Source organism: Aspergillus pseudotamarii (assembly GCF_009193445.1).
Source record: "Aspergillus pseudotamarii strain CBS 117625 unplaced genomic scaffold BDV38scaffold_44, whole genome shotgun sequence".
NCBI classification, from domain to species: domain Eukaryota; kingdom Fungi; phylum Ascomycota; class Eurotiomycetes; order Eurotiales; family Aspergillaceae; genus Aspergillus; species Aspergillus pseudotamarii.
The window spans coordinates 247,343-271,630 of record NW_022475058.1 but is presented as its reverse complement, the minus strand read 5'-3'; the positions used below and the strand labels follow the sequence as shown (position 1 = coordinate 271,630).

Below are 24,288 nucleotides of genomic sequence, written 5' to 3'. Positions count from 1 at the left end.
AGAGACAATTGCGGTAAGGGGTATATTTGACTGGTGAATCGTGATGGCATCTAGAACCTCAATTAGCTTTTATTCTGATATTATCCCCCTTTTGATGTCGTCGTCCTTTTTGGGGGGTTTCAACTTCACCTATCACGTGATCGGTATCGGATGAGGAAGTCCTCATGTGACGCTCTCGGACTTCCTTGGACGACCAAGTCCGCAGTTTGAACCCTACTTCCATTTCTCCGTGTGGGAAAAGAAAAGAATAACGGGCCCATTGTCGACAATGACCCAGCGATGAGGAGATGACATATTCACCATCACAAAAGAACATCACAATACCCTTGTAGCAGTGCCAAAACTCCCCCCCGACACCTTACACAATCGGCATCCACGAAAATAAAGCGGGATATAATTCTTCCCTGCACGATAATCCTCGGCATGCACGCCTTTCCATCCAGTAGACATCTCGACATCTATAACCCACAAAACACCCTAGAAGAGTAAAAAAAAGCACACAAAAATATCCCAAAAGAAACCCCCAGATCTATCCCAGATCTATCCTTCACATCATGACAGCAACAACAACGACAACAACCCACCCTGCAACGCAGCAGCAAGACCCCCCCAAAACAAGCTTCACCGCCCACCTCATCGCCTCCTTCACATCCCCCATATCCTCTCTCCCCACGCCAACACCAGACCCCCTCTACAAGCCCGCAGAAGTGCCCCGGATCAAAAATGCAAAGAGATTGACGAGCACGCGCACAAAGCAGCTGATCCGCGCTGCGGATCGGGGGCATGATGATCCGCCACCGCCGCCGGGTCTGGGCGAGTGCTGTGGGAGTTCGTGTGATCCGTGCGTGAATGATCTGTGGAGAGAGGAATTGGCGTGTTGGCGGGAGCGTTGGGGGGAGGGTGCTGTGGAGAAGAAGAAAGAGGAGGAGGGCCGGAAGGATGGGGAGGGTGCAGGTGGGCTTAAGGGGAGAGGGGGGTGTATGCCTGGGAGTTTTGATTGGTGATTGCCTTTCTCTCTCTCTCTTTGTGTATGTATGTATGAATATAGATGGGTCTTTATGAGGTATGGCTTTTTGGATTTGTTCGGTGTGTTTCTCAGTTAGATGGTGTTTGTTGGAGTGTGTGCTGATGTTGCTTTAGTAGTATTTAGATTTTCATGATTGTCATATAACATCAGTTTTATGGTTGAGTGGCTGCATGTGTTCATATGTGTGGATTTATATGATTGAGGAATGCACGCATCAATTGCAGCTCAAAGTATTTGACACATTGGGATCAAGTTTACGTTGACCTGAAGCGTCTTACATACCGTGCCTTTGTCACAAACACAATCATCTAGTTCAATGAAGGATATTTTGCCCTCGATAGGCCCTTCATCCACCGACTGCCTAATCATCACTTGGTCAACCGTACCGCAAGCGATTGGAACTGGAACCGCTTTGAAATCTAAGGGAGTCTTTGTGAAGGACACGTCGGAGAACACTTCCGACAAATGGGCAATTACCTCGAGGACGAAGAGCTACTGGCCTGCAAAGATAGATGTAGTTGTTAGGGTAGTTCAGTTAGTGATAGTAAAGATGACTCATTTGACTGAGGTAAACTATGAATCATTGAATTGCTTAAAGTCATCGGGGGTCGAGCCGTCAAACAGGGGAATCGGAAAGTCCAACGTATTCAATCGGTTAACGCGGTCGTGTAAGAGTTGTCGCCTATATGGCTCTTTCAACATAGCTTCGTATGTCCTCCAATTAAGGGTTCGGGTGATATTCCCGACTTTGCTCAAAACTTGACAAGAGCAGTGGATAAGCAGGCTCGAAGCAAGTTATCCAATCTTGTGCTTTTTGCACATTGCCTTCTACATTGGTATCCTTCCAAAAGCCTTTGACATCATATGCAGTCTATTGACTATCAGTGCGCATGGATATGTTCAATGGAAAAACTGAGTTGGTATCGCGTGTATAAGCTGGATTACATGCCATAGAGTTGAGGAAAAAAAATTAACTTCCTCTGTTGTCAACTCGAACTGTCCATCCAAGGATGGCGTATGATCACTTAGCCAAGATGGATAGGAAACTAGGCGCAGCATCAGACTGAGTGACTTGATCAATCGCTTGCTCTTGTCCAATGGTCTCGATGCCAGTCTCAGAGCCGTTTTTCGGAAGATCACGAGAGCAAAGATAAATAAGTGGACGTAAGTAACGATGAATAATGAATATACAGATTGAAGAAGACGAAGAAGAAGACAAAGAAGAAGTTGAGGCGTGATATAAAATGGGAAGGTAAGTAAGAGTATGGATGTAAGTGAGAGTTGCTGGTTACTATATTCACCTCATTGCTCGTTCGTATTCCTCTACGAGTTCTTTGTAGCCATTTAATAGAGCATCACGGAGCATCTAGATATCTTCCTCGGGTCCGTATCCGACCCAGCAGACGAGATACCCAGGATGACCTCGAACGGTTCGTCGATCTATTAACTTGTCAACCTCCCACCGGTCATCATCATCAGGGAAACGATCATCAATCACACGAGGTGGTTGATGCGGTTCCCTGCCGAGCGGGTCAGCATCTGGCGTAGGCTCTAGTTGGGTGACAGACTGCATTCGCCAATTACTTAGCAATTCTATCCGGTACGTAAGTCGACCAATACGTTCAGTGCTTTTGAATGGTCCGGCTGCAGGACATGCTACTAGTTGTTGGCAGCGTTATGGTTCAAGTGGTGGGAAATAATTGATTCTGTAAGCTAATTGCTGAACGAGAGGTCCTGGAGCAAGCTTTGTGGTAACATTTCCCAGCTTAGGAGTGGAGAATAGATTGTGGGATTATCCCAAAGTGGCGGGGGTGCTTTGATCCATCGGATATCAAGTTTGATCCTTTTCTTTCAATCTCGGAAACGAACAAGTATCTCTAAACAATAGTCGAGTGTTGCTTTCAAGGTTGAGGAGAATGGCCGCTTTGACACTGACTTGCTTCTCGATCTTGGTCTTTGGGTGCCTGCTTGCTGGAAATACCAATCCCTCCACGTGTCTCAACAGTGGTATCGCTGGGATACTCATTCGTCTGGATATCCACCGCCGCCCGTCTCTAAGTTCATTTATTAAGTTCAGGTTTGCAACTATGTAGTACCCAGAATGGCCACGACGAGCGTAGTGATATCAAACGCCAATTGGGTGCTGGGTAAGGGCTCGGCAAGTATACCCAGAACAGTTGAGGACGTGGTTATTGAACGATCCCAATATGGACAATATAATATAGCAATCCGTATGTGGGCTCTATCTCGGCGGAGTGGTATATAGGTTGTCTACGGGCTCTGGAGAAAGGAACCTGTTCTGGTGGGTCGCCCTATCGACTTCGAATTGATAATATGCGTGCACGCTTGAAGTTGTGTACCGTATAGTGTTGGCGTCCAGATTTGAGGCGCAACGGATGGTCAGGCTGCCGTATTTGGGGAAGGAACTATAGCCTGTCAAAAGCTCCAGCTTTGCCTGACCGATGTGATGGTCGACTGCCACTCGTTTATCTACACCGGCAGCAGTTTCTTCAGTACCAGAATGAGCTGGAACCCGGGCACTGAACATATCTCATCGGGCTTGACGGCTCATAGGGATAGTGGAATGAATTGAGAAGATATCTATAGGAAAGCCATCACCCCTCCTCTGTATAGCTTTCAGGGCAATACTCCCCCGTGATGTACGAACACAAGCAGGAAGCATCATTCCAGGCAATACCGATCAATCTAGACAGTACCATAACAGCCAGAGCAGTGGTCTTCTCCGTCGTCTAATTTGTTCACGAGCTGGCGCAGATAATGGAAAACATTGGCCGCGGCCTTGTCGAAGTCTGTCACCGATGTATATCCTAATAGTTGTGCAGCCTTTGGTCATGAATGTAATGATCTAGTAGCTTCTCTGTCAGACGTAATTGCGCAAAGCCCAGGCTCTTCCTGGTTTTATTCGGTTGGTTCCTCCGTATTCTTCACGGTAGTCCTGACCTTGCTCAAAGCCTGAGAAGAGCAATCGTGAGGGGCAAAGAGAGAAAGAAAATGTGCTGGGGAAGAATATAGAACCACCACTGGTGACGATAATATTAGTGAAAGCAACAATGCCAAAGTTAATGAAAGAAACAAGTGACACCAAAGAGGAGAAGCCCTCCATGATCCACTCCCCATAAGTCTCGCAAAGAGCGTTGTCGCTTTGGCTAGTGAATATATGTGTAACTGCCTTGCCACTGGTTTGATTCTCTACGGTGGCGGCTCCCCCCGTCTTGCTAGACGCGTTGACAGTGACCTTAGCTGTATCGCCGACAGAGAAGGTTATACCTCTGAAGTCGTTGGCGTAGCCAGGGTACCGTTCCATACTAGGCGTCAAAGGATGGGCCACAACTATCAACACAGAAGTCTACGCCAGTCTGTTAGATGGCAGACCGTAAGTGTCTCCGCCAATACTAAACCAGGCTGAGGCACAGTACCGCTCGTCGCTGGAGCCGCCAGAAGAAGCGGATGGGGTTGGTACGGTGAAGGTCTCGGTCACAGACATGTAGTGTCAGACGAAAAATCATCCCATTCGACTACATAAAAATGTCGGGAACTATGGACGTCTCTATAGGGTAATTTATAGGTGAAATCTCAGGTTGACATGTAGCATATGGCTCGTGCGCTAGCCGTGAATAACGGCTGCATCCAGAACCGAGGGGCGTTTCCTCAAGTCCGCGATCAAGATCAAATGAACTACAATGCATAATTACAATACTCAAGACGCAAAGATAAGGTAAAGTCATAAATTGTTTCATCATGTAATCTAATCAAGCATCTAAGCTTTTATCCCACAAGTACATGGCTTAGCCGCTGTAGTCGATAGTAACAGCGATACGGACCGGGCCGTCACCAGAGAGGTTACCACCGATACCACCAATATCAGTCTCGGCCTTGGTATAAGCATTGTCCACCGATGCGGCACCGGTAGTGATAGTAGAGCAGGTACCACTGAGGACGTCGCACATCTTCATGCCCTGGACAGTGAGACCAGCGTTCTGGGCCATAATAGCGGAGACATCGAAGCCGGACCAGCCCGAGTTACCGTTGCTGCCGAAGTCGAATTCACCCCAGGTGCAGGCGTATCCACCGTCGGAATCAGTGGGGAGGCTACCGGGAGCAGCACCGAAGCCACCATTTGTGTCGTCATCGAAGGCAACGTACTTGGTCTCGCCAGCGTTGAGCGTGAAGGTTACGGCGGAGTTGCCGTACCAGCCGTCCATCTTGCCGTCGGGGCCATACTTGTTCCAGAAGACAACCGTCCACGGCTCAGTGTTCTGGCCCGAGATGGCGGCGACGTACTTGTAGTTCGAGGCGTCGCTCTCCGACACCTGAATGATATTGCTACCCCAGGGGTTGCCGACATTACCCTGGTAGGTAATATCAGAGCCGCTGTTGGCGGTGGAAGAGCCAAATCCAGCAGTCGAGTAGGATCCGCTAGCAGGGGTGGCGGTCCACGACCCACCGCTGGCAGAGCCAGAGGAGGAGGGAACAGCAGACACAGTGGCGGAGGAGGGTGACTGGCGTCTTGCGTGGCCGTGCACGCGGTGTGCAAGGGAGCCAGTGGTGAGGGCTGCCAGCAGCAGGAGGGACTTTGTGAACTGCATTTTATTGAAAGAATGGACTTCGCGTCAAGCGATTGCTAAGGAATGAAGAAGTCACGAAGTGAAAGGCGTTACAGTTGGTGTAACTGAGGCAGCTTTTATAATGAATGTGGATAGTTGGAAGAAAAAAATCCAGAAGAAGGTGATGGCACAACGATCAAGTTCAGGTCCTCGACATGGGAATTGTGCCCCTCTATATAGCCTTCTGGAATAAAACTTTCACCGCGGGGTCAGCTGGTCCCAACTTCTTGAGCAAGGTCTCGAACATCCATGGTGTTCGATGGATCTGCCAAAGGTTGACGACGGCAGATGGGGCAGGCAGAGTGCGTCAGCAGGATGCCTCTGATGAGTTTGCCATGGATCTGTCGCAAATGGATCTTGGGTTTCAAGGGACGAAAGAGAGCTGAATGGACAGAAAGGTGGGCGCACAAGAAGACAGCGCTTAGCCTCCTCCAAAAGTACCGCGATTGGCTGCTGAAGGATCCTGGAATGCCCACTGTGGCTTTTAAAATTTGCGGAACAGTATACTGTTCCTGAATGCTAAAGCGGGTCAACGCCATTGGCCACACTGTATTCAGTGTCAATGTTAGTTGCTCCGGTGGGACGCTTCCAGACAAGGCCAAGGATCGGCATTCTGGCATTGCAATCTCTTCACGAGAATACTTTCCCACTCTACGTGCAAAACCCGTAGGGCGCAGACAAAGATGCTCACATTGTCCCCGTCCAACAGCTGCGAAAATTAGTCTTTGGTGTAGCCATTAAATGACAGTAGACTGAAGCCTATTAAACCCATCTCCCAGCAAGATAGACAAAGCCAATTGCAACAGTAACGGACAAAGACTGGCAAAGGTTTGACAAATCTCGGCCAAGCCCGCAAAAGTGGATCGAGGACAGAAATTCAGACGGAGGTGTTGCTCGCCAGCTGAGACGCCAATGTGGAAATTCTTCTACACGGCCATTGATTACCATTCAATGCTGTCTTGTGTGTGGAGCCGCCTCCACACTTGGCGCTATCCTTCTGTTGATAGTCGAACTAGTTGTTGAGTCGTTGAGTCATTGAGTTGTAGAGTTCCGTATCAGAATTTATCGTTGCCCTACTGCATGTATGCTCTCCGTGTCGTGGAACCATCTGTACTGGAAGTTTCTCGTTGCCAATTCTCTGGCTTTATCTCGTCTTGTGCGTGGTTTGACAAAGGGATAAGTGAAGCCCCTTAAAGCAGGACCTAAATTTACTATCAACCTTGACCCATGGGAGACCAAGTCTGGGCCAGGGGCAGGACATCCGCTGGCCACTCATTTGGAATGACTAAGCTCGCTATAAGTCCGAAACAGCCAATGGGATTACAATCCATTGCAATACCAGCATTGGATGAGCACTCGTAACAAGCTAATGATCTCGGAACCATGGGTAATTCGGTTGTTTGCCCTGTAAATGGCAAGCCGGAGTGTTGTGTGTTACGTCTGTCTTAGGGTTTGTGGTCTACTTAGTTCGGGGCCACAACACAACACAACACAAAGAATATCTTGGCAAGAGGTACGTTACAGACAAGCCCAATTCTTATAGCTCCTGAAGATTCATTGGTCCTAATAAGAAATCGAAACATGACTCTTAATGCAGCCTTAGGGACCCAAAGTAGGGTTACCATCGCCAAGCGCTCGATTCATTGAGATACTGTTCTTTCACGTCGGTATCGCGCTAACTTCCAAGGCCGCTCTCCACATGATTCTAGACAGTCAGCAGCTAGGTCAAGACACAATTCATATCGAATCAGACTTCTATGCCTTCCAGAGTGGACCACTTAAGACTCGATGTCCCACTCATCTAGTTTTTCTGACACCGTCACCTCCGCACATACTTTTTCGGGCTTCTACGAACCTTCCGGCGAAGTTTCTTGGCCAAGGTTCACCCCGGGGAACCAACTCTGTGAAGATGGCGAGTTCACCGTAAAACTCAATTTTACTCTCCAGCCCATTGATATTTCAAGGTTAGTCGGAAAGCCGGAACCGAACAAGCCCTGCTTGTGACAGCCGCCCTATGAGCATTCCTACCACTGATTGTGGGAAGAAGATACTTCCGAGTATCTTGGATAGAAAATTGCCGTCTGCTCGCATGGCCACGGTGGAGCGACTGGTGGCATACCACGGATTTTATCGAGAGGGATTGGACTACCAGACACTGACCCTTGCCATCGATGACAAAAGCCTCTGTGGGAGGCAAATAGGTACTACTATTGTATTCTACATGTGCATAAACGCGTTGTCAGCATAGAATCGTCACCACTTTGAACCCTCTATCCCCAGCAGCTGTAGTAAGTCAGCCCCAATAGACCCCGTTTGACTTACTAGACCCCTGCCCATAGTGCGAACGTAGAGTTAGACAAAATCAAAGTCTTTAGGCGTTCTAGCCAGGCAGAGCGGATCCTACTAGTGGGTAGTTAGTAGTCTGCCATAGCCGCCACGTTCTTAACGACCCGCCTGGATTCCCTTAGCCTCCGATGCCGCGTATTTCGCGCGACTTCATGACATCACATATTCAACAATCTCTGTACGACACAATATCCACGACAGCGAGCAGCGCCGAGGTTAGTCTGCCTCGAGGGTCTTGAAAGCTGCCTCTGATATCCACAAGCTACTTCTATGATGGAGGCTAAACTCCTCGGCACATACTTGAAGGTCAAAACTCGGAGTGAATTCCCCGCTTGCCTCACTTTGCGAGGTACAGTATACTATCGTGGACATCATACAAGTCGCCACAAAAATCCAAAATGCATTACAGAAAGGCATTCCTACCATGAGAGAATACTGGTATGACTCGTCTTCAATTATCACCCCCCTAGTAGACGAAGCAATCACAGTGAGTTCAATCCAGCGCCAACCTTCGTATAGTTCGTTTTTGGGACATGTACATGCATCGGCTTTTCAAGTAATCGTCATTAATCGCGCATTGAAAGGTAAATGTCTCCGATAGTCTTCGTGACTGCATAGCATGTTGCCTATGTCTCGGCGAAATTGACCTGAGCGGTCCTTGCTCTACTTGCCACCGGCAAAATTGCTCATCTTCTTCACCGTAGTGGAGGCAATCTAGAATACCTAGGAAGAGACCGGCTCCACTCGGCTCGTACGTTGCCATCCAGAGATAACCGGGCGAGTTTTATACCTGCTTGGCTAGCTCTGATGGTTATATAGTATTTCCTCTTCCAAACACGATTTGCTGAAAGCTTCCAGAGGCAAATATATGCATGGCACTGAAATTATGCCATGACCATCTTTCGAGCATGATATCTAGACGGCATCAATGGAGGCAGCTACTCACGAGATATCTTGCTGATCTTATGTACCTCATAAGAACCTGGAGCAGACATAGCACATCTTCATCTTCAATCTTTGTTTTACCGATATTTTCGATGTACTGGACATTGATTCGGCGAACTAAATTAAACAAGCCAAACCAAATCAAACACGTATAATAACAGGTGGCAGTTCTAGCATTAAAGCAATGAACTCTCCTATGAACGCAAGTTTCGGCGGAAATGTAGATAGATAAACTTATACATTTATAGATCCATTACGAGATCGTTCCCGTGACTGAGCACAAGATACCACATTAGTCGTCCCTAGCAGGTGACAATAATAACCCTAAGAACTTGAATACTCTTTTGAATGAATGCAAGATACTATATTGGAGTGGAACAGCGCAGATCATAAACCCAATTCGCCGGTCGAATGCATTTATCTAATGCATAAATCAGTACAAATCTCTTGGCAAAAGAACAATAATTAAATGCCAATGACGACATAACCCCTCAACCCCTCATCCATAGAAAATCACAACGTCAACCACATCCCAAATTAGAACAATCAACACTCTAAATCAAGCATCAAAATCACAATGTCTCAATCGAATACCCCCTACCCCTTCACATTCGCCAATCCAACCCCAACCCAGTCGACAAATGGAACAACGCAAACTCTACCCCTCACCATCCCCAATGTCCGCGGCACGGTCCCCTCCCTCCAAACATCCCGTCTCCGGACAATGATGCTCGAAGCGCGTCGCGATCCCACCAGGATCCTGGCCTTCCCGTGTAGTTACGACGGGCTATCCTCTCGTCTTATCGAGGAGGCCGGGTTCCCAATGCTGTTTTTATCCGGTTTCGCAGTGTCCAGTTCATACGGGCTGCCTGATACGGGGTATATCGCTATGGAAGAGATGTGTTCGAAGGTGCAGGAGACGGTGAGGGTGACTAGTCTTCCTGTTATGGTCGATGGAGATACGGGGTATGGGAGTCCAATGAATGTTCGGCGGACGGTGGAGGCGTTTGCCGCGGCGGGGGCGGCGGGGGTGATGATTGAGGATCAGACTTGGCCTAAGCGTGAGTCTATCCTACTTTTCTTCAACAAATGGTTATATGTGAGGTAGTTACTGATTATGAGGGTCGCGCGTAGGATGCGGTCATACGAAGGGAAAATCAGTTGTTTCGCGCGGTGAAGCCTACGCTCGGATCCAAGCTGCCTGCGACGCTCGGAATGAAGGGCGGGACATTTTCATTCTTGCCAGAACTGATGCCTTGATACTTGGATGGGAGGAAGCGATGACGCGGGCGAAGGAGTTCAAGAAGCTAGGTGCCGATGCGGTGTTTGTTGAAGCCTTGCCGGACAGGGAGTCGATGCAGCGCTGCGTTCAAGAGTTGGATATGCCCATGCTGGCTAATATTATCGAAGGGGGCAAGACGGAGAATCTCTCTGCGAAGGAGCTCGCTCAATTGGGTTTCGCTGCCGTGGCTTATCCGTGGACACTGGTCGCGGCTAGATTGAAGAGTATTCGGGATGCGCTGGAAGGGCTGAAACAGAGCATGGTTGAGGGTACGGCACCACCTATGATTCTGGGTTACCCGGAGGTGTGTGAGGGAGTTGGGTTTAATCGATACTGGGTATGTTTGGACATTGATGATTGGTATACACATTACTGACATTCAACTAGGATCAAGAGACACGCTATGAATATGATCACAAAGGGTTTATTAATCCTTAGTTAGGATCTATTTGCCAGTAGTCGACTAATGTTTTTCGCTACGATTCCTAAACTGGTGATCCACGTTAAGCCCTTAATATGTTGGCCATCAAGCATATCTTGCTGAATATTTGCACAGCTAGGCAAGATTATGAATATATATAATATAGATGCTTACGAACAACGCCAACATATGGGAGAAAACCTGCCCTTTTACTCCAGAGATCGGATATAACACATACAATGCTAATTCACCCGTTCACTTTGAATCAAACGAGGCCAAGAGCAAGTTGATGAGAAGAACTGGGGCACAGGGAATCACCTGCGCGACGCGTGACTACCCGAACAAGTAATTCATCCCGGTGGAGTCCACATTCATCGGCTATAAATGGAAAACAACCCCACCGGATTATCACCGTCAATATAATGCGGCAAAATCCTTTGAAGTCTTCTAATTGCACACAGAGACAAACCGATAAACAAACGAGAAGAGAAAAGAATCGGGGAAAACGAATAGTGAACAAGATACTAGAGGATCACACCGAAAGGCCGCCACTCATTACATAAAGAATGTCTTCCGAAGCGACGTCAGCTAAAGATATCAATATCGTGGCCGAATACCTCGGTGATCAACAGATCCAAGACCTATCATCATCTCCCTCGGTGGACTGTATTGTCATCTGCGCGTCGGCAATTCTGTATCAAGCCGAACACCTGTTTCAGGTACTACAACAGCGACCGTCCTTAAGCAAATGTTTGGTTCTATGTGGTGGTGTGGGCCACTCCACCCATTTCATGTATGACGCTGTTGCGCAACACCCTCGCTTCTCACGGATCGCACAAGACATCCACGGCTTACCCGAAGCTCGTATCTTGGAGAGGATCCTGGACACTTTCTTTGACCGATCCGCCATCACAGAGGGAGGTTGTATGATCTTAGTCGAAGATCAATCCACCAACTGTGGCCTAAACGCCTCGCTGAGTCGGAAAGTGCTCGATGCAGCAGATTTCCAAGACCTCAAGACATGTATTATCATTCAAGATCCTACGATGATGCTGCGAACAAAAGCCTCACTCCAAAAGGCGTACGAGGACAAGCTGGCGCCTCCCTCTTTCATGAGCTGCCCAATAATCGTCCCGCATATGCAGAGATCAGAAGCTTTGGAGTTGACATACCAGGATCTACCGCTGGGAAACGCATGGTGGTCACTGGATCGATTTTTAGAGTTGATAATGGGGGAAATTCCCAGACTGAGGGATGATGAACGTGGGTATGGGCCAAGAGGAAAGGGGTTTATTCCTCATGTGGAAGTCCCAGAGCATGTTGAAGAAGCATGGTCACGACTACGGGTGGTTTCGAATACCCATCGGTGAATCTTTCGCTGTCGCATTACTGTGTAGAAGTAGAGATTTCATCCTGTCGAAAAGATAGTGCACGTGATAAATCGAGATCAAAACCAACCAAACAACTTGAAATCTTGTCCCATAACCTTCAACCACAAGAGGCGAAGAGTCTTGAATACACGAACATCAATCAATCCACCATGCTGCAAGTGATGTCAGATGGCACGGCCCAGCGACCGATTGGCGGGGTGGAGGGAGCGATCGTCGCCTTTCTTTTCCCAGCTGGTTGGATCTCTTGAAGCCGGCCTTGAAGCCGGCCACTTCAGCCACAATGTCTTCGCCAATAATTATCGTTAGCGACTCATCAGGCGCCACTTAGCTGGACGATCTGCAGGTATCTCGCAATTTGACTCTCGAACCTCCCTAAACGGGATAGTTAGTGAGCCTCTAACACGTCAGTTGCGTGCACGGTCCAAGCGTATTATTCCATGGGGTGTCTCACGTTCAAAAAGTAAAGAAATTGACCGCTGGAGTTGTGATCCAAAGGCACTCTCCGCTTCACCTCGAGGAGATTGACACCTGCAGCTTGAGCATCTGCCATTGGGCGAACAAGCAAACATGGTCACAACAGTCTTCGCAGACTCGTCGGGTTTTGTACCGCAAGGACTCGATCCCGCTACAAACAAGGAGCTGTTGGAAATATGGACCCGTGTTCAGAGTCGAGTGTTGGCGCTAGCCGATGGGGACCAGCGCAAGATTAGGCCGCTCGGTGTGAACGACGTGCTGTCGCACCTTGACGCGGCGCAGAAGAAAGACAAGGTGTCTTCTTGGAAGCTCCAGGCCATTAAAGACTCATTCAACAAAACTTTACTGTTCATCCAAACGGTGGGCAGTATAGCAGCGGGCGCTGCGTCCCAGGTATGGCTTTCTCCAGTGTGGCTAAGTAGATACGAGCTAACGGTCGGGAAGGCGTTTGGACCCTCAGAGCTATGTTTCAATGCACTCAATTTTGTGATCCAAGCATGGCAGGGTTACCAAGGCATTTTCGAAGAATTAGCCGGGCTGCTGGAGAAATGTACCGAATATCTAGGCCGCTTAGAGTACCACGTCCACGGCGGTATGGACGCGAAATTGAGTAAAGTCGCGTGCCAGCACTTGCTCCTCTTCGTGGAAATTTGCGATCAAACTGTTAAACTGCGCTCAAAGAGAAGAAAACTGCTTGCGGGGGCCAAAATATTGTTCCTACAGGATAATGGGGTCAATGATTTGCTAACCAGGATGGAGAGTCTCGTAGATAAAGAGAATCGCCTGGTGGTTGCGCAGACATTTGCGCTTGCCTCAGACGCTGCAACCAACTCGAAGGCGAATCTCTCTCTCATGCAGGGTCTTGTGGATTCGTTTGCAGAGGACAGAGCTGAACAGAAAAAGGAAAAAGATAAACAATACAGGGAGCAAGTTGTCCTGAAGGCGCTGGCGTTTGATGAGACCAAGATGAATCAAGAAAGCGGAGAGCCCGAAGCTTTCTGGCAGACGATCTATCGCAACTATCTCAGGCAGCGTGTAAGGGGCACCGGCGAATGGATTTTCAGCGAACACAAATATGTTGCATGGGAGAAAGGACAGTCCGGTCGACCTATCCTGGCTATTGCAGGTGGTGAAGGAACTGGAAAGAGCTTCCTCACGTCCACTATCATTAAGCGTCTTAATCAGAGGAAGACCACGGAGAGTTCCGACCGTAGAATCTCAACGGGCTATTATTTTCTGGAGGGGAATTCTCGGGATGAGCTGAAAAATGCAACCAACCTCGAGACTGTCGCAAAGTCACTCGTTTGGCAGTTCTGTCAGTCTGAGCGGATCTATCTCAAGTCCGTCGCCCAAATCTGTGAACGCTATAGAGAGATCGACCCGGCAGATATTTCAAAGCACTTGATCTTTGGTAATAGGGATCTGGCCAACATGAACATCACATTTTATATTGTCATTGATGGATTGGGTGACACGGTTGGAGAGGGCTTGGTCAGGTTTTTACAGAGAGCTTCCATACCCATGCCCGGTCGCGACATTCGCGTTCTCGTAACCGGGGATCTTAGATGCTTTGAACAGTTAAGCAAAACGGGGAATGTCTGCTTTGATTGCATATCTATAAGTACTGAAAATCGATCGGATGTTGAGAAGTTCATAGAGAACCGGATGGATAAGATGCCAGCGTTGACCGATCACGCCCGCATGGGAATATCAGAGCTGAGAGATAATATTCGAGACAGATTGTGTGCACAAACTAAAGGCGATTACTTCAAGATACAAAGGACCCTCGACCATATCAGCTCCCTGGAATATAAAACAGATATCAAACAGGCTCTGGACGATGCAAGCAAGGAACGTTCGCAGCAGATAACCGAGGAAATCGAAACAATGAACGAAAGCCGCTCAGAAAAAGAACTGTTGGAAATCAATGAAATTGTACGCTGGATTGTTTATGGCAAGGATCTCCTCACGCCAAAGCAGATGTCTGCAGCTCTATATGTACGAAGCGGGGAGCCGTCGTTGCTGCCCCTTGAGCAAAAGTTCAAGATCAAATATCCGCTTTTCGAGGTGGATAGGAACGGCAAGGTTGATTTCCGATCGTCTGAGATTGAGCGCTATATTCCTCTGAGAAAAGCTACCCATGAGTTGGAGGATTCGTATGGTAAAGAGGCGGCACAAGCCGCAGAAGTTGCCATGGTCAAGCACTACCTCCTCACGGTGTGTCCTTCGGAGGTTTATACCAAGTTGAAGTTTGAGGCCTACCTCGCGCAACTGATCAAGCCCAAGGGTATCCGTATCAATAAGGATGACCCACATACGGGCGAGACAAAGATGGCCTTGACTTGTTTAGACGTCCTGACAGAAGAGACTGATCGAAAACGAATGCGACTCCTTAATTATGCACGGAAATACCTCTTAGATCATTTGTCAGCTGTTGATTTAGCTCTGGCAGATACTGCTTGCAAGAGCGCAGTGGGTATACGCTTGGCGAAACTGTTTACCGAGGGCAGTTCAATCGATATCTTACTACATTGTGACAAGTCTGTTGATGACCCTACTCTTCGATTCAAGATACGACGTTATTGGCTTTACAGTAATGACAGTGTTAATACCATCCTCAGATGGTTTGGCGACTCTGCTGTTACCTCCGAGATTTCCGACACGGCGACGCGGGCTTGGGTCGCGAAGGTAGCCTCTGAGGCAGAGCCGGATGAGGATCTAATGAGACCTGCTGCAAAGAGAATGGCAGTGCATTTTCTACAAGAGGCGCATTCGGAATCATTTACAAAGGACGCGTTCCTCTTCATTGCTGGTTTCGTAAATAAGGTACGTAGAGCTCTCTCGAAGAATCTCGAAACGCTAACCAAGCCTTAGATTGAGCGTCGCAAGGGTGTTGTCACCCACGAAGTGAATGACCCTAGCTATGTTTATTCGGTCGAAGAAATAGAGAACGTTGAAAATTGGTGTCAAACGGTGTTGGATGTCAAGAAAAAGAATTATTTGTGGCACATTCAAATGGGCAACCTGTTGGAGGTGCTTGGGCTCCCCAGGCTCGCTGAGGCTAGAGCTCGTCAAGCCTTGATGCTTGATCCGCAAGACTGGCGAGCTTCATATTTGCTAGCAAAGCTAGTCGGGACCAAGGAGGGAATCGAGATTCTAGCTACTCCTATTGGGGAACGTCTTGCATCCGACACCCAGTGGCAACAAGATCCTGTCCAGCGCATCGGGTTTGCCAAGCTCCTATACATGTTTGGGCTACTTTACTGGGAAGACAGATGTCCGAGCAAAGCCATTGCATACTGCAAAATGGCAATGGAACTTGACCCTACAAACTATGAGCGGGTGACAATGGTTTTGAGTTCTCTCGCTACCGAGGGCCGGTGGGAAGACATCATAGTATCTCTGAAAGGAGTAAAAAATTCAGCACACGTCTCACAGGGATTGCCGGAGATGGTAATAGAGCTCTGGAACGCTGACCGGTTCCACCAGATTTTCCTGCAAGCAGCACTACGGACAAAGCACTTTAATCTCCTCGAAGAGACATACGAACTTGCAATCAATCTCCTTCTAGAGCGCCAGGAGCGTGCCATATTATGTTATGTCCGATATTATTATGCTACAGCAATATACTCACTGCGAGATCGAGAATCTAAGGCGATTTCTGAGTGGGAGAAAGTGTTGGTCGAAGTTCCCCAATCCCATTTGTATACCATTCTGCCGTTGTTGGTTAGCAAACTCGGTCCTCTCTATCTCCATAAGGCACGGACGTCGGGGGACGACACAGATGCTGCTTCTTCATACCTCCAGAAGCTTGAGACCTTAATTCCGGATGGAGCGCCTGGGGCCGACGCACTCCTCCCGCCGAAGCTTTATCTTGCGCGGTACTACCAGACACAGGGAGACGTACTACGAGCTAAACAAATCACTCGAGAGATTGTGAAGCAGGCTCTTGAAATACTGTCAGACGATGATGAAGACAATGACAAATACGCCTATTTTAATCTGTTGACTGTGTTTCTACCCCTGGAGGATAACAGGAATATGCTAGCAAGTTTGGCCATGATGTCACTCAACACTTCCGACACTGGAATCCTCTACTGTGATGGAGACTGTGGGAATTCCTGGTCATATTTGGGAGAGATGCTGTGGTGTAAGGATTGCATTGACTTCCAGATTGACAAGGAATGTCACCGGAAACTTTGCGATGGCGTCCTTCCCTTCACGGTCTGTCATAGAAGCCATGACTTTCTCCACATTCCCGGAAGGGAGTCAATCACCCAGGATATTCCGGTGGGCTGCGTGCCTTTCGGAGAAGCGGTCATAACTTTGGACGAATGGTTGGAGCTTATTAGAAGGAATTATGTTTATATTGAGCACTGATTCAGAGAAACCCATCGTACATACATACATTCATTTACTGGCATACTTTTTTTCCTGGTTCACTCGAAGCACAGAGACCCTGGTATACATGGTTTGTTTCCGTCGATATGTGGCATGAATCATTTAGTTTCGGACGACCAAGGTAATCCTGGCATGTACAACTATAATGATTGCCGAGGTACATATCTTGCACTCGCTATCAATTTGGCACCGTAGGTGGTCATGCTGACTCCTTTTCAACACCAGTCCCTGCTGCAGGATAGGGCTGGTGCACCACTGTCAGCGGACGACATATGAATTTATCTATTGGTGCCCTCAGTTCTAAAATGAACCGACACGTGTGTATATCTCGCATATAAAAAGACCCATCATTCCCTTCCACAGCCCACCTCCCTGCACCATCCCGCTCATTTGTACTTGCACTATTCCCACCATGTTCCTCTCGTTGCGTGCCCCCTGGCGCCTCCTACACGCCATATTTCTCACAATAGCCCTCGTAAAAGCCCAACAACCCTCAGAAGAAGACTTCTCTCCGGAGGACGTAATAACACGCGATGTGTGCATTCTCGGCGGAGGTGCAACAGGCACCTACGCAGCGATCCGTCTAAAAGACATGAACAAAAGCATCGCAGTCGTCGAGCGCAACGACCGCCTCGGCGGACATACAGAAACCCTCTACGTCGAGAACGGTGATCATGTCGATTACGGCGTGCAAGGCGTCTTCAACTACGATATCTCGAAGAATTTCTTCAATCGACTCGGCGTACAATGGAAACCGGTCACGCCGGGCTCCCTCATCAATAAATACGTCAACTTCAAAACCGGACACGAAGTCCCTCCTCCCTCCCCCGCCGCTGTAGACACCGTCGCAGCCCTCCTTGTATACCGTACTGCTATCCTCAAATTCGACTACCTCAAAGACGGCATCTATAACCTTCCCGACCCCGTCCCAGAAGAGCTCCTCTGGCCGTTTAGCAAGTTCGTCGAGAAATATAAGTTCGAAGCCGCCCTCAGGGTGATATACACCTTCGCCAATGCATTAGGCGATATGCTCGCCAGCCCAACGCTATACGTTATCCAAGTATTCGGTATCTCACACATAGACATTTTCCTCCAAGGAGGATACATCACGCCGAACAACGGGATGTCCGAACTCTACCGCAAAGCTAGCGAGGTCCTAGACACAGACGTTCTATATAGTGCCAAAGCCACGAAGACCATACGCTCAGACACCGAAATCAAAATACTCACCCAAGACACCTCTGGGAAGAAAAAGCTCATCAAAGCTAACAAACTTCTCATCACCTTCCCCCCCATCCCCGAGAATCTAAATGGCTTCGACCTCTCCCCGGAAGAAATATCCCTCTCCACCAAACTCCTCTGGAAAACCTACTACGTCGCCGTCCTCAAGAACACAGGAATCCCCAACGACATCAACGTCCAAAACGTCGACCCGGACCAGAAGCCAGGGAATCTCCCACTAGCCCCTTTCCAATGGGCTCTCCAGGACATGGGTCCCAATAACTACCTCGCGAGCAAGATCATTGGAGACATGAACTTCACGGACATGCAAGCCCGGGACCTCATTGTTGCTGATTTACACCGTATGGGAACGGCGGGCACCTTTGATATCCGGAAGGATTGGGAGATAGCGGCTTTTGGGAACCATAATCCGACGTCGTTGATGGTGGGGGTGGAGGATATTCGGGATGGGTTTTATCGGAGGGTGTATGACTTGCAGGGACGGAGGGGCACGTTTTGGACGGGGTTGACTCTTGTTTCGGATTATTCGGCTTTGTTGTGGCAGTATACGGAGTCTGTTGTTGGGGAGATGGTGAAGGGGGATTAAGGGTTGGTAGTCTTAGGTTTGATTTGTTGTAGTTGGCTATACCCGAATCTGGATTCAGTCTTACCTACTGTACCGCATGAGAACTTTCTCTGGTCGTAGAGACTGACCTTTACGTTGAATCAAGGAGTATCTGTATCGAAAGCAGGGAATGTGGAGTTGGACTTCGTGAAGGGCCATGCGTGACGTGGCCTGGTGGACGTAGTCCGCAGTCTGTCAAGCCACGACACATAATACTCTGTCGAGAGGGTTCATCCTTGTAGATTATCGTGTACGCACCATAGACCGAGATATTATCCGAGCATGAATAGATCACTTGACAAAATTTCATGATCAAAGTAGCTCTTTTAACGTGAATTATATACACTTCTCATGATTTCTTTATACAATATTTACAAACTCTACATCAAGTCATCTGTACTACATGCAGTCACCCAACCTTCCCAGCCTGATCCTCTTCAATGACCCATTTCTGTTCCCCAGCCGACGTAGTAGCCATCCGGAAAGCATATCTCTTGTCGAGTCCGACCAAGTAATCCCTGCGAGCAGCACTAGTCCAGTCATAGGTGCCGTAGAAACTAGGTAGAATAGGACTATCGAGAAGCCACACAAGCACCGAGCCAAGCGACTGCGGGACCCTGGGGCCCTTGAATTTTCCATATCGTGTGATGAAAACGAGGACGAGGGCAATAGCCATGGATGATACCATTATCAGGGCGACGATGAATGATGGAAGGGACCGGACTATACTCCATGTGGTGCGTATGATTTGGGCATCGTTGTCTGTTCTCGGCTTGGGGAGGGGGTTGAGGTACATGTCCTTTTGAAGGGTGAAGTATGCTGCGAAGAGCCATTGGTAGACTTGTTTTGTGGCATCGGTGAGACGGTCCGGGTCGATGGTTCTTAGTTCCGGGTTCATGGTTTGGTAGACGAGCTGGATTAGGGAACGGGGCCAGTCGGATGGGAATAATATGGGCTCATTTGCAATGGTGCCGTTTGCTGAGGCGGCTTGGATGGAGGCGAGAAAGTGTTGGTGGTAGTTTGCTAGGTTAGATGTCACGTTGTTCACTAGATTTCCGGTCGTAATTGCGCTGTCAATTGGGTAGTAATACTGCAGTATTCCACTGGGGTCGAAGCCGATTGTGAAATTCTGTATTCTAGGAATCGCCTGGCATTGCAGAACGAGTGTTGGATGTAAGCTTGAGTTGGAGCTCGCGGAATTGGTTGAAAGGACAGTCAGTGTGGCGTTATTAGTCACCCCACTCGGTGCCAGTAGTTGGATTGAATATGGTTCGCTTGTGTTGTTATTGACTGATGGTGTGCCCTCCATGTCCTCAGTACCTCTACCAGTGAGGTGGGGGTTGCTCGAATTCTCATGATACTCATCTTTCAAGAGCCCCTGAGTAAGTGGGACTTGATGACAATTCAAATCAGCCCCAATACCCAACGTCACAGCTTCGTACCTATGTTCCATATTATTCGTATGGACAGAGAATGGTACAAATGAATAGTCCGGCGAGGTCCAAGGAAGTAACGACACTGAATTCAACAGGGTCGATTCAATAGGGCCGTATTGGAAGAAGGTGGGGACGGCGCTGGAACTGAGAATGGTGGAATAATCGTAGCGTAACTCGACAGCCTGGGTAGGCCAGGCTGCTCCCGTGCGGCTTTGGGTAAATAGCGCGCCCAGAACAGCGGGAAGACCAGTGTTAACGATGCAGCACAGTGAGACCAGACTGAGCACGAAGGAGCGGGAGCGTATAGAGCGGAAAAACACGGTAATTGGGCTTTGGGAGGATAGATTTAGCAGCAAGGAATTTTTCGCATCAACTCCCCCTTTTTGGAGATGAAGCCATGGCTCGAGGATACTAAGGTTCACGTAGATGGAATTGAACAGAGCTCGCATCATCGACGCGATGAGAGACGGCAGGATGTTCAAAACAATAGACAATCGATCTGACTCAGAATCTGAAAGCCGTCGAAGTCGGTGATCTTTTGAACACAAAATGAACAATACGGCCATGAAACAAATAACCGCCAACAAGCCTAGAAGCTCGGCGACAAATATGGGCTTAGATAAGAAATGGAGCCTAGCATCTGGACGTGATGCTTTCCTACTCGCTGGTTTGTTGGCTAGCACTTTCTCACGTAGTGTTCTTGGCGGGGCTTCTCCGGGAAGAAAGCCCAGTTTTCGACCTGATGGCTCATGATACCAGTAGCATCGCCATGCACGCAGCTTGCGGTTGAGTTGTCGTGCGGTGGCTTGGTCAGTGTACTCGGCAAACGCCTGAACACTAGCTGGGTTAAATAGGTGCGCCACGATGCTGCACATGGCTGCGATCGACCCCGGGTCAGACTTGAGTATATTCTCGCGCGACCGGTAGAAAAGAGCAAGCAAGACACATGTGACTGCCCCAAGAAGAAGGATTACCTCCGATGCAATGGCAGGGAAGGTAATGACCAGGACAGCCACTTGGTCAGTTGCGCCAACGCCTGGAATAGGTGTATACGCAGCATTTGTGTTAAAGAGGCGGCTCAGCAGACGCGCAAACCCGAGCTTCATATCCGTACGAATTTTAGATATGAACTCGTCCCCGGAGAGGGGGGCCTGTGAGTACTGCGCAGAGGTCGAGCATGGGGGACTATGGCCTTCTATTCCAAAGCCACATCGGTCAAGAGACTGGTTTGTCAACGTTCCGTTGCCAGAGGGGCAAACATTACCCGTAGGGCAGATGCCTCTTTTGAGATATGCTTTGAATCCAGCTATATCCAATTGCGAACTATCAAGAGCAGACACGGAGCCTTTATGGACACCAATTGCGACTACCGAGCCATTGGCCTGCATGGAAACCTCCGCCTTGGCCATATAATACCGCATGTCACAAGAGAAGAACTGGGCCTTGGATGTTTGTCCAGCTAAGCGACCGGTACTTGTTGTGTCAATGTCGAGGAGGAATCCATATATATCAAGTGGGGCACACGGGATCGTATCAAGCTCCCAGCGTCGAGCCTGTAGTGGAGTAGCTGTCAGGTCGAAGATGCCGCTGTAGTTCGCATTTAAGGTGCAGTTCTGGGAAGAATCCGAAAGTGAGGTCAAGTGCAGGTCATGAAGCGCATAGGTTAAGGTAGAGTAATTGGAATAACCAGCAGGGGTCTCCCCGACGCTCACAGTGACATTCGCTGTGGGTGAGTTACTGATTGGCAAACCGGAGCATATAAGGTCCGTCCAGTACACTGTATGATTAAGTTTCCATAAAGCCGTGGTGAGCGTATCATCAGAGGGAAGCTCAACTGGCGGGATAGCGAAGTGTGAGAGACGCGACGGTGTCTCTCCAGGATCTCCCCTTGTCAGAGAATAAAGACTCATGTTCCGTTGCGCAGATATCCATTCAGCTTGCTCTCCGACCGCCACCAGCTCCGGCCAACTTCTCAAGGTCGCGGCAGAAGACATTGGAACGCTATCAAGATCCAGCAAGGCGCTCAGTGTAGCGGGCAGCATTAACTGTACTAGAATATTAATGATAGCTACGCCCAGCACCACCCAATGTTTTCTTCTCGCCGATGAGAAGGGCGTCGATATAAAAGGTCCAAAGATATAATTAGCGGAAAGTACGTCAGCAGGAAAGATCTGCTCTTGAGAGAGCTGAAAGTAGGGTTCCAAACGGAAGACATCGTAGACCGTAAAAGACCAAAGGGTCAGCAACGACAAACCGAGAATTGTTGGAACATAATTGTACGCAAACGTAACATGATTTGGTACATCGTCCGTGTCATCGTAGAATACGAGGCCACCTCTGGTGTCACTGTACTGTCGAAGCAGCTCGAGAGCCAGCAGCATCAGGCCCATGACCGAGGCCAGGAAAAGCAGGTACGTCGGGCGGAGCGTCCTTGGGCGCCATCCTGTCCCTGTCACCGACCTCTCCGGTTTAGCGTCATCTTGCCACCACCACCGCATCGCACACGGCGACCTTTCAGGTTCCGCAATCGAACTGTTGCCGGCGGTATCTAAGGGCACCTTCTCGTAGCTTTGTCCCCTGATTGTGGGGTGGTTCCGCTACTCCCGACGGAATGAAAAAGAACCAGAGGCATTGGATTAATTAGGAATCGCCATTTTAGGTGACATCGCATCCGACCCAGTTAGAAGCTGTAGGGACCATTACTTGATCTCCAATATTCATCCATGTCTCACAGTCAAGCCGAGGAATATCGTGTGGGGGACTTAATATCGGCCCGTCGAGAGGTTGGAAATGATTTTTAAGGTTTAACGAACAGACGGCAGATTCCCCGTGCCGATGGAGAACCACGTGATGAAGGACCCACGGGCGGCTACTCCTATACTTAGTACGGCATTATTAACGGGCGTCGTCCTCCGTACCTTGCGTCGTCATCATCTCCTCCACCGCCTTCAATTTTGTGCCAGGCACGTGGATGGGATCAATCATGGCACCTGAAACGAAGAATCATATATGTGGATAGGTCTTCATAACTATGGTATACTAGTCTATAGTACCTTCTGATTAACATCAAAATTTGTCTCACGCACAAGTGGTATCCAGCTACTCGAGCATTTCATTATCATATATATATATATATATATATACATGTCCGATCGCTCAACGCGACGAGCATCATTCCACAACAATCAATATCCAACACTTCGATTACTAGATGACTTGACTTACGGTGATCAACCTTACATCTTCCCGTCTTGAGGCCCGGTTCCATTTTGTATATGTATACTCCAATTTATTGGATGCCTCCGTAAAAGCTATTGGCATCCATTACTGAGCCGAAGTGATCTTGCATGTCAAGACTGTCTCTGTGCCAACAATGCCATATCCCACCGGTCGCACACAAAAATATGCTGACATGATGCGGTAACCACAGTCCAGTGCTGCTGGGTATCGCAATTTCGGTGGATTGGGTTGCTCTTCCCCATGTACTTTATGATTGCATATCGGCGCCCACGGGTCGCTAAGCTCCTCCCCGAAATCCAACCCGATGCGCTCGGGACCTTCCTCCCCGCGCTGGTTGCAGGGTATTCTGTCCCCTCAACTTTGGCAATTTCTTCCCGAAGACTATCGCCATGCGCCAATGCTTCCACGCCATCTGGTAAGTGATTCCCCATCACCCTGCAGGCTCCCCTCCGCCTTCTCGAGAAACGAGCGCATCCCCACCCACCAACAGTCTGCGCTACATTCGTGGCATGTATCTGTCGCTCACTCTGATCTCTGGATTGACCTTTGGTTCACACTCGGCGCTCGCTTTCGGAGGGGGTGTTCATGGCTAGTTCCTTTCCTGCTAGGGCTGTAGGAACACAACTTCCCGTGACGACCTTTGCTGACGGTGTTGCGACATTTCTCAATCACAACTTGACGATCGCGAAAGGCAAGCGGATTTGTTTGGCTGGCGATGAGAATTAGCGAATTAAAGAAACCGTCTCGTGGTGGAAGGTGATTGGGGTGATTTGCGGGGAACCACTGCGACTTTTGCCCTGGCTTGCGGATGGAGGAGAGAAATTTTGGCCAAGATTGCGAAGACTGAAGAGTCG

The 24,288-nt window shown here is 48.8% G+C and overlaps 8 protein-coding genes across 8 annotated transcripts; 5 read left to right on the top strand and 3 right to left on the bottom strand.

The window, feature by feature from the left end:
* Positions 1–554: 554 nt before the first annotated feature.
* Positions 555–1,004, top strand: BDV38DRAFT_285031 (uncharacterized protein; the record flags this gene model as incomplete). Its single annotated transcript, XM_032060398.1, has 1 exon — positions 555–1,004. The coding sequence occupies one exon, from the start codon at positions 555–557 to the stop codon at positions 1,002–1,004; it is 450 nt and encodes a 149-aa protein (XP_031911463.1).
* A 2,904-nt stretch (positions 1,005–3,908) lies between these two features.
* Positions 3,909–4,532, bottom strand: BDV38DRAFT_285030 (A4/G1 family peptidase; the record flags this gene model as incomplete). The annotated part of the gene is made up of 2 exons (XM_032060397.1): positions 3,909–4,378; positions 4,460–4,532. 2 exons carry the CDS (start codon positions 4,530–4,532, stop codon positions 3,909–3,911), a joined length of 543 nt encoding a protein of 180 aa, XP_031911462.1.
* Positions 4,533–4,833: 301 nt separating this feature from the next.
* BDV38DRAFT_294719 (putative allergen) lies at positions 4,834–5,682 on the bottom strand (the record flags this gene model as incomplete). Its single annotated transcript, XM_032062553.1, has 2 exons — positions 5,192–5,682; positions 4,834–5,137 (listed from the first exon to the last, which is right to left on the bottom strand). Exons 1-2 carry the CDS (start codon positions 5,632–5,634, stop codon positions 4,834–4,836), a joined length of 747 nt encoding a protein of 248 aa, XP_031911461.1. The 5' UTR covers positions 5,635–5,682.
* Positions 5,683–9,520: 3,838 nt separating this feature from the next.
* Positions 9,521–10,663, top strand: BDV38DRAFT_294718 (isocitrate lyase/PEP mutase family protein; the record flags this gene model as incomplete). Its single annotated transcript, XM_032062552.1, has 3 exons — positions 9,521–10,004; positions 10,078–10,562; positions 10,613–10,663. The coding sequence occupies 3 exons, from the start codon at positions 9,521–9,523 to the stop codon at positions 10,661–10,663; spliced, it is 1,020 nt and encodes a 339-aa protein (XP_031911460.1).
* Positions 10,664–10,938: 275 nt separating this feature from the next.
* On the top strand, positions 10,939–12,310 carry BDV38DRAFT_141265 (uncharacterized protein). The gene has a single exon (XM_032051438.1). It carries the CDS (start codon positions 11,213–11,215, stop codon positions 12,014–12,016), a length of 804 nt encoding a protein of 267 aa, XP_031911459.1. The 5' UTR covers positions 10,939–11,212; the 3' UTR covers positions 12,017–12,310.
* BDV38DRAFT_141262 (uncharacterized protein) lies at positions 12,311–16,922 on the top strand. The gene is made up of 2 exons (XM_032051437.1): positions 12,311–15,337; positions 15,386–16,922. Exons 1-2 carry the CDS (start codon positions 12,605–12,607, stop codon positions 16,889–16,891), a joined length of 4,239 nt encoding a protein of 1,412 aa, XP_031911458.1. The 5' UTR covers positions 12,311–12,604; the 3' UTR covers positions 16,892–16,922.
* A 402-nt stretch (positions 16,923–17,324) lies between these two features.
* BDV38DRAFT_285025 (uncharacterized protein) lies at positions 17,325–18,740 on the top strand (the record flags this gene model as incomplete). Its single annotated transcript, XM_032060396.1, has 1 exon — positions 17,325–18,740. One exon carries the CDS (start codon positions 17,325–17,327, stop codon positions 18,738–18,740), a length of 1,416 nt encoding a protein of 471 aa, XP_031911457.1.
* Positions 18,741–19,083: 343 nt separating this feature from the next.
* Positions 19,084–22,906, bottom strand: BDV38DRAFT_252708 (DUF3433 domain-containing protein). Its single transcript, XM_032055166.1, has one exon. It carries the CDS (start codon positions 22,690–22,692, stop codon positions 19,168–19,170), a length of 3,525 nt encoding a protein of 1,174 aa, XP_031911456.1. The 5' UTR covers positions 22,693–22,906; the 3' UTR covers positions 19,084–19,167.
* Positions 22,907–24,288: the final 1,382 nt, after the last annotated feature.

Bases quoted from the DNA above. Each gene is read 5' to 3' on its own strand.
- BDV38DRAFT_141265 (XM_032051438.1), top strand. From the start codon at position 11,213: ATGTCTTCCGAAGCGACGTCAGCTAAAGATATCAATATCGTGGCCGAA.
- BDV38DRAFT_141262 (XM_032051437.1), top strand. From the start codon at position 12,605: ATGGTCACAACAGTCTTCGCAGACTCGTCGGGTTTTGTACCGCAAGGA. The intron at 15,338-15,385 runs GTACGTAGAGCT...ACCAAGCCTTAG, and splicing joins TTGCTGGTTTCGTAAATAAG to ATTGAGCGTCGCAAGGGTGT.
- BDV38DRAFT_252708 (XM_032055166.1), bottom strand. From the start codon at position 22,692: ATGCGGTGGTGGTGGCAAGATGACGCTAAACCGGAGAGGTCGGTGACA.